The 12,840-nt window shown below is 49.0% G+C and overlaps 1 protein-coding gene across 2 annotated transcripts in view; it reads right to left on the minus strand.

The window, feature by feature from the left end:
- The window catches only part of KHDRBS3 (KH RNA binding domain containing, signal transduction associated 3), a 132,933-nt gene that overhangs the window by 26,021 nt on the left and 94,072 nt on the right, over positions 1–12,840 (minus strand). For both annotated transcript variants that reach the window (XM_054691961.1, XM_037500898.2), the window contains 2 exons: positions 11,903–12,098; positions 600–682 (listed from right to left, as the gene is read on the minus strand). In XM_054691961.1, coding sequence (XP_054547936.1) covers positions 600–682; positions 11,903–12,098 — 279 coding nt within the window. The remainder of the gene's footprint in view (positions 1–599; positions 683–11,902; positions 12,099–12,840) is intronic.

A 12,840-nucleotide genomic window follows, 5' to 3' on the forward strand; every position in this document is an offset into this window, starting at 1 on the left:
GATATGAAGCAAGAAGATCTGGGCATTTAGGAAAACACTGCGAACAGGATGAGGAGTGATTTCGTATATCAGCAAACATCAAGGTGTGTTATCAGATGGGGTGACTGGAAGGCTGTTTTGCCTCTGAAAGCATTTATTTCTGGGTAAGCACTTCTTTGGAAAATGAATCAGAACTATCTCATTATTCACAAATAGGAATTTGAAGCCGTTAGAAAACAGGAGCACGGCTGCTCAGAAGCAGAGACAGTGTGAATATGAAATCAAATTTGTGGCACTTTCGCTTCCCAGACCCCAGCAATGCAGGGTGGTTACAGGCTTCTGTATGGTTTAGAGCCTTCAGTCATTGTTCCTCCTTAGAACACTTACACCAAATTTTTAGAGTAAATGAAACTTTCATTTTTCTTTCCCAAGTCATATTATTTTAACATTACAGGGAATCTGGGAGGAATATGCTGGCTGGATTTCCAATTAAAACAAATGAAAAATCAGAGCAAGTCAAGTGCACGCCCTCCCTGGACAAGCAGCATCCTGTCCCCAGGGTGGATAGATGTGGACGGCATGATGTCTGCCTTGGGTCTGTTTGTGAGGCTGACTCTTACCTTTGGGCTGGGGTGCTATAACTGTTATCGTAGGAGTCGTAACTCTGTTCATCATAAGCAGGGCCATATCCATCATCGTAGTCCTAAAATATAAAAGAAGCACAACAAGGTTCAGAGAAGTTTCTGGAAAATACAAAAACATTCTGCTTTCAGTGAATCTTTATTAATTCAGCTAGCATTTAAACTACACATTGAATTACAGTGTAATGAAAAAATGTAAGAGCAACATTAGTAAAAATGATGGTGTAAGAACCTCCAAAAAGTCTCTTTACAAAAAAAAGTCTCTCACAAAAGCAAAGAGAAACTGGCAAAAATGATCAGAATCAACACATTTCCAGGACTCTTAAAACTAACAAAAGGCTTACAGAGTTCTAGAGAATTTTTTTTTTCTATTGTCCAAATCCTGGTATGAACAGAAGGTTTTGTAATGCTTTACATTGACTTATCTCCCGCCTCACAACCAGCTCTGCAGGAGGCACATCCCTCAGGCTGGAGATCCCACAGTAGAACTGGGCAGAGCTCTTTGAAATCCCCACCTCCCAAAGGATTGTCTTTATCTGATCGCACTTAGAGCTCATCCAGTGCAAAAAGACCTTGCATTTAAAGAAAATAATTAGAGACAATTGTTTGCGATTTCAGCTAGTTGAAATGGTGAAAAAAAAAATTGGAGTAAATAATAGACAAATCACAATGTTTACAAAGAAAGGTGGGGGAATGACATGTCCACAGGGGCTTTGAAAAGTTGGGATCCAAAAGGCTCTGCGTGGGGGTAGTGTCATGTCACACTGTCTAGGAAAGACCTGGGTCTCCTCTAGCGGACCGCAGGCTCAGTACGTATGAACACGAAGGGCAGAGTCAGCTGAAAATTGACTGACTGTTGACATGAACCCACGGGCTCTTGGCAAAGGCTAGCAGTTTAATTTCTAGGCCTTCAATTAAATCTCTTCTACTCATTAGCTTACTACTAAGTTAGCAGGGGAGACACTTCAGTAGCATCACCCAGAAAATACAGACTTTACAGAATCAATTTGGAAAAATCATTCCACTAAAAACAAAACAAAAAGAAATCCTGGGGAGGGAGAAAAATTTGGTTTCCACCATTGACACATTTGTAGAAACTGTCCAGTTTTAAACAAAAATTTAATATGTGACACAAGTAACAATGAGAGTATGGTCCGCACAGAAAAAGAAAATAGTCAATAGAAATTGTTCCTGAGGAAGCTGAGGCTCTGGACACACTAGACAAAGACTTTAAATCAGGAATGTGAAGTATATTCAAGGGACCAAGTGATGCCTTATCTAAAGAAAAAAAGAAAGGTATAAAAACAATGTGTCACAAAATATAAAAAAATTAAGACGACTCCAAAGAAACTTTTGAGTGGCCAGTTCTAATAATTAAAATGAAATCACTAGTGCAGCTTAACAACAGATACGACTAGGCAGAAGAAAGAGTCAGTGAACTTGATGATACATAAATTTCAGATTATCCAGTATGAGGAAGAAAATCTGAATAAAGAAAAATGAACAAAAACTCAGAGACGGTGGGGCACCAACAAGTGTATGAACAAATGGATAAATGAGATCACCAGAGAGGAAAGGAACAGAAAGATTATTTGGAGAAATAATAATTGGGTACGAATTTCCAAAATTTGATGTAAAGATTTAATTTACACATCCCAAAAGCTCAACAAATGAATTCAAAGAGACCCACACCCAGCTTCATCATCAAAATGTTGAAAGACGAAGAATCTTAGAGCAGCAAGAGAGAAGCCACTCGTCGTGTGCAGGGAACCTTAATAAGATCCAAAGTTGATTTCTCAACAGAAATCACAGAGGCCAGAAGACACTGAAATCCCATATTCCAAAAATTAAAAGACAATCAACTAAGAAAACTATATCCAGCAAAACTATCTTTCAGAATGGAGAAATCAAGATATTCCTAGATAAACAAAAACTGGGACATGCTCTATCAGAAGTACTAAAAGGGACCTTTGAGATAAAGTGAAAGGTCATTAGACAGTAACTTGGATTCATATAAAAAAATATTGGGGAAGGTAACTACTTAGGTAACTACAAAAGTGGTACAAACTTACTGTTTTATTTTCTCTCTCTTTTTACCTTCTACCTGATTGAAAAGACAACTGCATGAACAAATAATTATAAATCTATGTATATGGTAACGCTAGGACTCAGCTTCAGAGCAGAACAAAGTAAAAGTAGTTGGGGCGAACTCATTAAAAATAAACATGAGGTAGAATGGACATCGGGGCAACACCTCGGAGCAGAGCCCTGAGAACCTTCGCCCCGGGGAAGCAGTAGTCCTTATGGGCGCTGGGAGTCAGGGAGCAGGGAGACGGGGAACCTCGGGACCAGACCCAGACCGTAAATGACCATGGGCACTTGGAATCTGTGTGGGGATTTGGAATCTGCGTGGTAGGATCCAGGCTGCGTCTCTGCAACTGCTCAGGTGCAGCATGTGGGTGCAGGAGGGGACGGGCCAGGAATGGCGACAGAGGCTGGGTTCCTGCCCTGGGCTGCCTGGGGCAACTCCTCGGTGCAGAGAGATGGTGGCTGCTTCAACACTTTGTCAGCCGTCTGACAGGAATCTGCATTTACCAGTTGAAGAATTCTGTTTCTGTACTGATGTAAAGAATCAAAATCATAAAGGACAGGGTTTTGTCAAATAACTAGGATGCTAAGCACTCCCCTACGTTCATGCTGCAGTACGCCATCCAGGCCACGTCCAGGTGTTCTGTCAGCTATCACAATGCCGGCAATTTATCTGAATTTTCAATTTGTTTAGGTCACTGAATTATTGACTTGTGCATTTTTACACTGAAGATTTGGAAAGACTGAATTTACAGTTCTCTCAAGGTTTCTTTCATGAAGATTTCACAGCAGGGTTTGGCCACAGGGGTGCACCCCCTGCCATGAGTAGTAGTGTTTGTTTAACAGACAACACTAAGAAAATTATGAGGCTAGGGGAGGCATAAAGATTATGAGGGAGAAAAGGAAAGCTGGGTGTGAGTGTAAGTACACGGATACATTTCCAGGAGGAGGGTAGCAAGAATTTGTGTTGATTTTCTGCTGATTTAGTTTCATGGTAGGAGACAAGGTGACTGGCTGGGAGCAGCAGGGGGGGTTGGCTGGGCAGGCGAGAACAGAAACGCACCGGGAGGGCTGGGCGGCCGGGCTGACAGCCCTCGCCCTTGTCCTAATATTTTTATCGTCCAGTGTTTTCTACAACTGGAATTTGACCTTATGAAATTCCCCTTTAGATGTTTCTGAGGCTAGGGGAGGAATTTAAAAGCAAGTGGAAGCACCATTTGTCGGCATGGATGGTGGGCTCGTCCCTGGAGGCCCGAGGGGCCGCTGCAGACGGGCAGCCCACTGTGGGCTTCTCACCTGCTCCTGGGAAGGTCCCCACCCCCCACCCCTCACCCGCCGCAGAGACCGGGAACCACGGCTCCGACCTTGACACCGAGTGTGCGTCTCACATCTCTGAATTTCCTCCCAGACATGCTCTCCTTGGGGACAAAGCCTGTCCACCCTCACAATTCCTGGACACGTGCAGCTCCTCCCGCGGTGCTCCTGGCCCCTCTGCGCTGTCTCCCCAGAGACTCGTCCAGCTGAGGTGTGCATGAGGCTCCTCTTCTGGGATGTCCCCACCCCACAGGCCCAGAGCGGGCACACCTGTGAGATGCCACCAGTGAAACTACGGGTCAGGCCGCTACCTGCCTGGAAACCACTGACCATGAGCCGCCCCTCCAGCCTGGGCAGGGAAATAGCAGCTGGAAGGGTCCTGAGCATGAGCTTGTTAGCGTGGCTGGGCCGACTGCCTCCTCGGGAAAAGCGGCCAGATGCCCACACCCACCCATGCCCTGAGTTTCCCCGCCATGTCGAGAGCCAGTCCTCACATGGCCAAAGCGAGGCAGCTGGGCCCCCGTGTGGTTATCCTAAACCACTGACTGCGCTTCTGCAGAGTCGCGTGGGCCTGTCCTGCACCTGGGAGGGCCTTACTGGAGACACATCTCCAATCAGGGGCCCAGAAGCCCGCGGAGGCACTTCTGTCTGGAGAGAAGCACTTCCCCCTGCGTGGCTTCCCCTCTCATCCCTGACAGCCAGTGCATTTCCATTTTATCTCCCAAATTCTCTCACACCCGCCCCTTCCTCTTCTTCCCCGATGTGCCTGCATTAGAATCACCCCAACTGCTCTGCCCAGTAGTGAGACAGTCTAACTGGCCTTCCTGGCTTTTTGTGCTTCCTTGTCCACCCTCCTCCAGAACCAGTCAGTAAAACGTCCATCAGGGCCGGCTGTTTCCCACTTGCAAACCTGCACCTGCTGCCCCGGCTTCCTGCAAGATAAAGAACAGATCCCGAAGCCTCCATAGTCCTGTCCTGGTACCTGGGCTGGGGACAGTGCACAGTGCCCTTGGGCCGGGAGTGGGGGTGCACTGTGCCCTTGGGCCGGGAGTGGGGGGCATGGTGCCATTCAGTGTCGTCCCCCAGAAACATGCAGCAGCCATCTATTGGAGGAAGGTGTGACTGAATGAAGAAGCAAAGGCCAAGTGGTAAGAGCTTCCTTAAGAGGACTGCAAAAAACGGAGCTGTGAGGGGTACGTGCAGGATTTAGGGACATACATTTTGATCACGAGGCCTCTCCTGAACTCTTTCCTGTGCAGTTACCTATCAGCATTATGTTTCCTGTTTTAAGCAAAAACTCTCCCTTTAAAAATATGTATTCTATTTCTGAAAATCAGAACAATATTAAAAATAGTGAACAGATATGGACAGGAAATAATAATAATAAACATTCCTATTGCACTAAAAGCTGGTCTATTCCTCAAGCTGCACCTCCGGGGTTTTATCTCTGACAAGGAAGCCGTGGCCTGGATCGCGGCAAACAGCAGGCAGGCAGGTTCTGAGCCAGGCAGAGCCTTCCTTGTCCATGCCCGACCCCGCAAAACTCGCGCCAACATACGGTCAAATACCAAAGTGATCTTGCTTTGAAAAGAAGATTTTCCAGGATAAAGGAAACAGCATGACCTATTTAATTCTATTTCTGTCACAAGTAAAATCAAGCATAGCATTTAAGCTGGGGAAAACCATTTTGAACAGAAGACTTTACAAAAGACAGTGGTTTTACAAATAATGTTTTGGTTTTGAGTCCTTTAAAATGAGATAATTAAGCTACATAACACCTCACTTTAATTAGGGTGATAACTGGTCATTTCAAAATTTCCTATCTAATGCAGTGTTAAAAGCTTATTTAGATCGAGTCTTATAATGAATGTTCTGAGTTTATAAAACAGATTAGCTGAAAACCGCCTTTTAAGAAATTCATTTTTGCCAGGTTCAGAGTAATAACGAACTGTCAGCTCCACCCACCATGTGAACAAATCACGCCGCCAAGTTACTTCATAACTTAGGACCAAGTCACACGATGAAATAAGGTGAAGCAAGACTTTTCCCCAAAATTATTGAAATGAAACATCACATATTAACATCAGATCATGTGCCCAGCTGTTTAGCTGATAGCTCTGAGAAAGGTTACTACGTGGCTCCTGGATCTGAGCAGTGTCTTCACAGCAGTCTCTGGAGGCTGATGCTGGGTCTGAGTTTCAGTTCCGAATCTCACCAGCTGTGCAGCTTCGGGGAAATCTCCTAACCTCCTTGAAACTCAGTTTCACAATCTGCAATTGGGTATTATGACCCACATCCTGGTTATTTTCAGTGATTGTGGGAGGATTAATCAAATATATGTATATATAATACATGTTTTAAGAAATATATATATTCATGTATATACTTCTTATTTACTCATGTCTACACATTTATATACTTTATATATATATATTTATACGCATGTGCATATAATACATACATGAAAGTTTTTGGCACACTCTCATCCAATAAAGGTAGTTTTGTTTTTATTGAAAGATCTACTTTCTTTTAACTCCCAGTCACTCAGCCAGAGACTCGTCAAGCTGTCCAGGGACTGCCTTCTGTAAAATGCGATAAATTCTGTCACTGTCTGAACTGTTGATGTCTGCAAATACTAGTATTAACTACTGTGGTTTTAGATAAAGATTTGGCTGACCAAGACCAACTGTGATTCTCTCCACATTTGAACAAGCTTTTTAAAAACAAGCCTATGTCAATTATTCACAGGTTCTTTTCTCAGTTCTAGTCTGAGAAAGAATTCGATCTGTTTGGGTTTGACAAGGTGTTCAAAAACACAGTGAAAGGGAAACAAGAGAACAAAGAATGACCCCAGAAATCCCACAAACAAGGGAGGGGAGAAGCATAAATGGAAAGTAAGGAAAGTGAAAACAAATCAGAAACCCCACAAAGTTGGGGAAAGGGTAGTAAAGTGACCATTTAGTCAGGCACAAACTAAGTCATAAAAAGGCTCACACCCTGAGGTACCTCGGTGCGTCTGCCCTGGGAGAGCACAGCTCTGGGGCCAGGGCGCACATCCAGCGCCCCACACACACGCTCAGTTACTCTCTCCCCCTGTGTAACCCCGTCCCTGCATCCCACACCCCCGGGCCAGCTGCTGCTGTCCTTGTCGCAGCAATACTGCGTCCTCGAGACGCTGCACGCGTGTCTGCAGCGGGGGCTCCCTTGGCTGCTTGGAGGGCCAGGGCTGTGTGACCACAGCTTGCCTGTCCACCCTGCCATGGGCCTGGAGTCTCGCTTCTTGCTGGGTATTGCCCACGGAGCCCCTAAGCCAGCGTCCCACTGCGCATCCCAGGCGCAGAACCGCTGACCTGGGGGAGGCCGTTCAGCTTTGCCCCGCGAAGCCGGGAGCTTGTGCTAACTGAACGCTTCCGCCAGTGCAGATGACGATCCTGACCGTGCCCCATTGAGCTAACCCAAATTCCCCAAGTTATCATTTCCATTTTCATCAGGTGGGAGTAAATATCATTGCAAATACCACTCTTCACATTTTAACATTTGGGACACGGTTCCCAAGACTCTGCCCCGAGAAAGTGAAGCTGAGAGGCTGAAGACGATTTCAAGTCAGGAACAACAGAAGCGCGTACAAATCACCTTCTGCAGCGGGCGGGCACTGCCTCCGGAGCCTTGCGCTCGCTGCTGCAGCTGATCTTCACGACCACCTCATGCACTAAGTGCCGGTGTTCCCACGCGCAGGCCAGGGACACGGCGCAGCCCCTCACCTACGGTTGTGGGCAGCGCAGCCCGCAGCAGGCAGACTCCTGCCCGGCTTTGACCAGGGGATATGCAAGGTCGGGGCCCTGCTGTAGTGACCTCCCGGGACAGCCCGCACTGGAGGGCGCCCAGAGGGCCGGAGGGCCTCTCACGGATGCCACCCGACTCGACAACGTGGTTTTCCATCAAACTGCATTAACCCTGGAATATCTTCAAGATTCCTCGGCCTGTTCTGCACGTGCACACTACTCTGCCTGCACGCAGGCCAGCGAGAGGAAAGCTATGAGGAGACGCTGGCAACGGGCCTCGCCAACACACCACCACCAGGAGCGGCAGCTCCAGCCGCCCTCCCAGCGCAGGCCTGCGGGCCCCACCCCACGTGCGGTCTGCTCCGAGCCCTTCAGCTCTCCCCGCGGAGCACGGACCTCCGGCTCCTGTTGGCTTTGAATGTCCTCCCTGGACAGTGTCTCCACAGTCCCACAAGCAGTGCCAGCTCCCCACGTAGGTCCTCCCTAAGTACCTTGTCCTAAGCCAAGGACAGGCGTTCTAACTCTGGACGGGTGACTGTTTTGTTTCTGTATCAAGAAATCAAACACCGAGCAGTTACTCTGGGCTGGGTCTGGTGGATAACCAGGCAGGGCCCTTAGTTACCAGCAGTAACTTAAAATGTGAAAGAGCAAGACAAACAAAGGAGCGAGCACACCGCCCAGAGACGGGCATCCTAAATCGGGTGTACAAGCAGGGCCCAAACAACAGTCACCACCGGAGACACACCTGAGCACGCGGGAGCTAGGGGAGGACTCAGGTGGGGTGCCGTTGCTGCCCCCACATGCCCGTCACCCCAAGGCCAGGGTCGAGTCCTGTGATGCCGCAGAAATGCTCCAGGAGCACGGGGAGTCCCTGACCTCAGGATGGCGTCTCAGCAACCTCCTGCCTGAACCCTGGCCCTGCTGGGGGCCGGGCCCCCCGGAGTGACCTCTGGTTACGGAGGTAAACTCGCCTTCTGTGTCTATGGACCTTGTCATTTCGAGCTCCCTGCTTCCTTAGTAAAAAGCGCGTTTTAAAATTGTTTTTGTTTAAAGCAAGAAGAAAAAAAAACAACACTCCCCGTAATCATAAATTCAAAATCTAAAATTGTTTCCTAAAGTTTTCCATTTCTAAAATAGGTCACCTTTTCAAGCAATTTAGGAACGAGATTGACGTGTGAAGCTCCTGATAGACATTTCAAGTAAATTGGCGCCTGCTCTTCTTCTTGCTTCTGGTAAAACGGATGTAAAAAAATTACAGAACTTTCATCTTTTTATCTAAAATACAAAAGGTATCCCTAGGCTTTTCAATTCACATTTAAAATGCATTTTCATAAATAACCTTTTCACAATCTGTACTTGGGTTTTAATTAAATTTCTCACTGTGGAAAACAAGATAATTGAGGAAGTTTAGAGATTAGTTAACTGTCAAAAAATAATGCCAGTCATCACTGCACAGGGAAACTGTGCCGTCGGCGGAGCCCTCGTCCGGACTAGAATCCCCAAACTAGTCATTTAATTAAAGCTTCAGGTGAGCTCTCAGAAAATGAGGCGGCCACCTCTTAGCTGGGTCTGTAAGCAGCAGCTGAAGAACCAATGGTGTATTTTAAATATGTATTTGGTTTTCCCTAAAGGCCTTCATCGACGCCGCTATCACGAACACGTGAGGGAGTTGGGATGAGGGAGGCGGGATGAGGGAGGCCTGGGTGAGGATATTGGGGTGAGGGGGGCCTCAATGAGGGGGGCTGGAGTGAAGGAGGTGGGATGAGGGGGTTCTGGGTGGGAGAGGCAGGGAGGGGTGCTGGGGTGAGTGGGGCTGGAGTGAGGGAGGCCGGGGTGAGGGGGGCTGCAGTGAGGGGGGCCAGGATTAGAGGGGCTGGGGTTAGAGGGGCTGGGGTGAGGGAGGCCAGGGTGAGGGGGGCCGGATGAGAGAAGCTGGGGTACAGTCGCTGGCAGGGCAGCTACAGCTCTAAGTCCTGGACTCCCTCCTGGTTTATTTTCCACTTCTTCATGCCCATGACATCACCCCAGCTAGATGAGCGGGGATCGTGCCTCAAGGGTCAGAGAGTCTGGACCAGGACTCAGTTCTCAGGCCTCCACCTGCACAGGTCACTGCATGTCCCTGGGCAGCAGAACATTCGACCCGGTGGTCATGACTCCTCCTGTCCAAGTGCCTGAGGGTGGGGCTGTGAGGCCATCCACTCAGGTAACTGAGCCGGGCCCAAGCCTGGACCTGCACCTGATGGCTGCATCGTCTGAGCACGTCAGGTGCCCGAAGGAGCGTCCTACTGATGAGCCTGGACGACTGCACCGAGAACGTGCCGCATGCTCGGGCTTAAGGAAGGTTAAGCCATCAGCTCAGTCCTGGGGGTTTGGGATGATGACGCGACATTAAGGCATCAAAGGGATAGCAGTGAACGGCAACCACTTCTGTGAATTATCAGGTGGCTGCTGTGCTCAGAGCGGAGAGAAAATAACATGATGGAATTCTTTGTTTTTTAGCTTATCCACATTAAGTGGTGAGTTTGCATTTCAGAAAAACATGTCATTTTTGAAGACTTTTAGCTTAGAAATTAAAACACTCATAGCCACTTACGTTCAGCTTACTCTTCTCATTAAATTGTTGCTTTGTTTAAGCTGTGATTTTCTTTTCAATATCAAAGTTTCTTGATCAAAACCCATTTTCTTATTAGAAAAAAACATCTTTAGGATTAGAGAGGAAGCCAAGTCTGTTTCAGAAAACACTCAATTCACTGTAGAATTTTTCAAGTTGGAAAAGAGGTTACAGCATCTGGTCCACTCTGCTCATCTGTTAAGTGAAGCAGTTGGCTGATGAAGAAATTAAGGCTCAATAAGGTGAAATAATTTGCATAAGAAAGAGACAGTGAAATGACTAGAAGTGGCATTAGAAACCAAATATTTTATCTCTTAGAATAATGCCTCTCCCATCACTGATCAGTAAAAACCAGAGCTACACATAGGATAAAACAAGTGCCTGGACTGTCTCTCCCTCCCCTGGGCTTTAACCTTCAGGACATTGTCATCTGTGTTCCTCTGACTTCATTCCAGACGCGCCGGCCTATGCACCCTGAGCGCGCACAGGGGCCTGGCTCACATGGTGGAGGGGGGGCCTAGCGCTCTCTGAAAGATGTGAAGCCCAAAACGCTAAAGAGCTCGAATGCACCGTCCCCCGTGGATGGTACAGTGGGCCTGACATGGCCTCAAGTCTTCCAGCCACAGCTGCGTGACTCCAAACCTGAGGGAAGGCCGGGCAGGCTGCGGCCGCCGGACACAGGAAGGGGTCTGCCTGCCAGCACGCCCTTTTCCGCCTCGACACAGCTCAGCAGAGGGAGCCCCATTCTGCCACTGACGGCACAAGGTGAAGCTGGGACTGACCTGCCAAATGCAATGCACTGCGCTCCAGCCTGCAGCCTACCAGGTGTGAGTGATAAAGGGAGGCGTCCGTGCCAACCCAGGCATCCCTGGCGGGTGGGCAGACAGAGCCCTGCCGTGCTCCAGAGCCGGGAGGTTGCAGCAAGAGTCCGAGGTACTTTTGTTAAGAATTCCTCTCCTCTCCTCACCTAGTTCCCATGGTTATTCTTTCTTTCTCTTATGTTCAGTCCATGAACTGCATCAAAGAATTACTGAACAGTAAATGGAAAACTAACTGATTAGCAATATTTTAAAAAATTGGAAACTTTTGTTTTTTCTCACTGAAAAGAATCCCCACCAAGAATTCATAGCGAGCAGCAGTGCTTGAGAGGAAACACTTGAGGGTAAAACAGCTTGGTATGTGTATGCAATTATTTTTTAAATGACTGAATTACTCAGAGGCGACCTGGCGCGGAGGATGGAAGAAGATCTCATCGCGGCTATGTGAGCCGGAGCGCCCGGCCCCCAGCCCCGGCCTTGGACGGCTCCCCACAGACTCGCCCCACGCCGCTTGGATTCCAGCTGTGCGCTCAGAGAGGCTATTTCTTTCAGCACCTGGTAAGTGTCTGCTGGGCAGGCCAGGTCAGGAGGGGCACCTGGCCACCACACCCCAGGCCCGTCCGGCTGGGTCCGCCCCCACCCAAACTGCTGCTCCCCACGTTCACTTACATAATCTCCGTAGGTGTCTTGAGTGGGGGGTGGCGGAGGAGGTCTGTACCCCGTCGGGGGGACGCCTCTCGCTCTGGGAGTGAGAAGTCCTCTTCCCCGGCTCACTGGCCCGCGGGGGGACAGCACCGCCCTGGACGTGGCCGTCCCTCGTGGCACAGCGACTCCCACCGGCCGAGCGGTGACACCTCCCCGTCCCCTGCAAGCAAGAAGGTCGGGTTAGCAACACGCATCCTCCTCTCGGGCGTCCCACCGTCCGCAGGCACGGAAACCACAAAAGCCACCTTCCCTCATCTCTGTAAGTGGAAACCAAGGCAGAGAAAAAGGCAAAGCCAATGCGGAATGGCCACCTGCCAAGAGAAAGCCGGGGCGCTTCGGCAGCTCGCCCAGTGCGGCCAGCGCCAGCGGCAGCTCCAGGACTCCGCCAGCGGGTGCAGCGCGGGGCCGCGACACTGGGAAAGGCGTCCCTCGGAGGCCACGCTGTGCCCCTCCACACCACCACACTCAGGGGGCCTCCCTCTACCTCTCAGTGGAGGAGGAAACCTAGGCCTCGTGAGATGTTAACATGGCCTGAGCACAGGGTCAGCAAAGTCAGGGGCCAAACATACGCCAGAGGTTGCGGGAGAAGCAAATGCATCTTCCCAGATCACGTGTGACAACTGAAGAGACTACGCTTAAGTAAGCAAGATATTTTCTTAGCATACCTATGACGTGTCTCCAACACGGGAGACTCTAAGGCAGAGAGGAAGGAGGGTGGCAGCGCTCTGACCGGCGGGTCAACCTAAGCACAACCCTAAGAAAACGTACAAGTCCAGTGAAGCAACAAGGACAGGAAAACGCACCGTTATCAGAGAACAAGACTCAGCCTGAGCCGCCCCCAGACAGGAGGCCACTGCAGGCCCTGGGGTTGCTTGCGCCTGGGTTATCAAGTTCTTTAGTTC

This window comes from Talpa occidentalis, unplaced genomic scaffold (assembly GCF_014898055.3).
Source record: "Talpa occidentalis isolate TD23 unplaced genomic scaffold, MPIMG_talOcc4v2.1, whole genome shotgun sequence".
In the NCBI taxonomy this organism is placed as follows: Eukaryota; Metazoa; Chordata; class Mammalia; order Eulipotyphla; family Talpidae; genus Talpa; species Talpa occidentalis.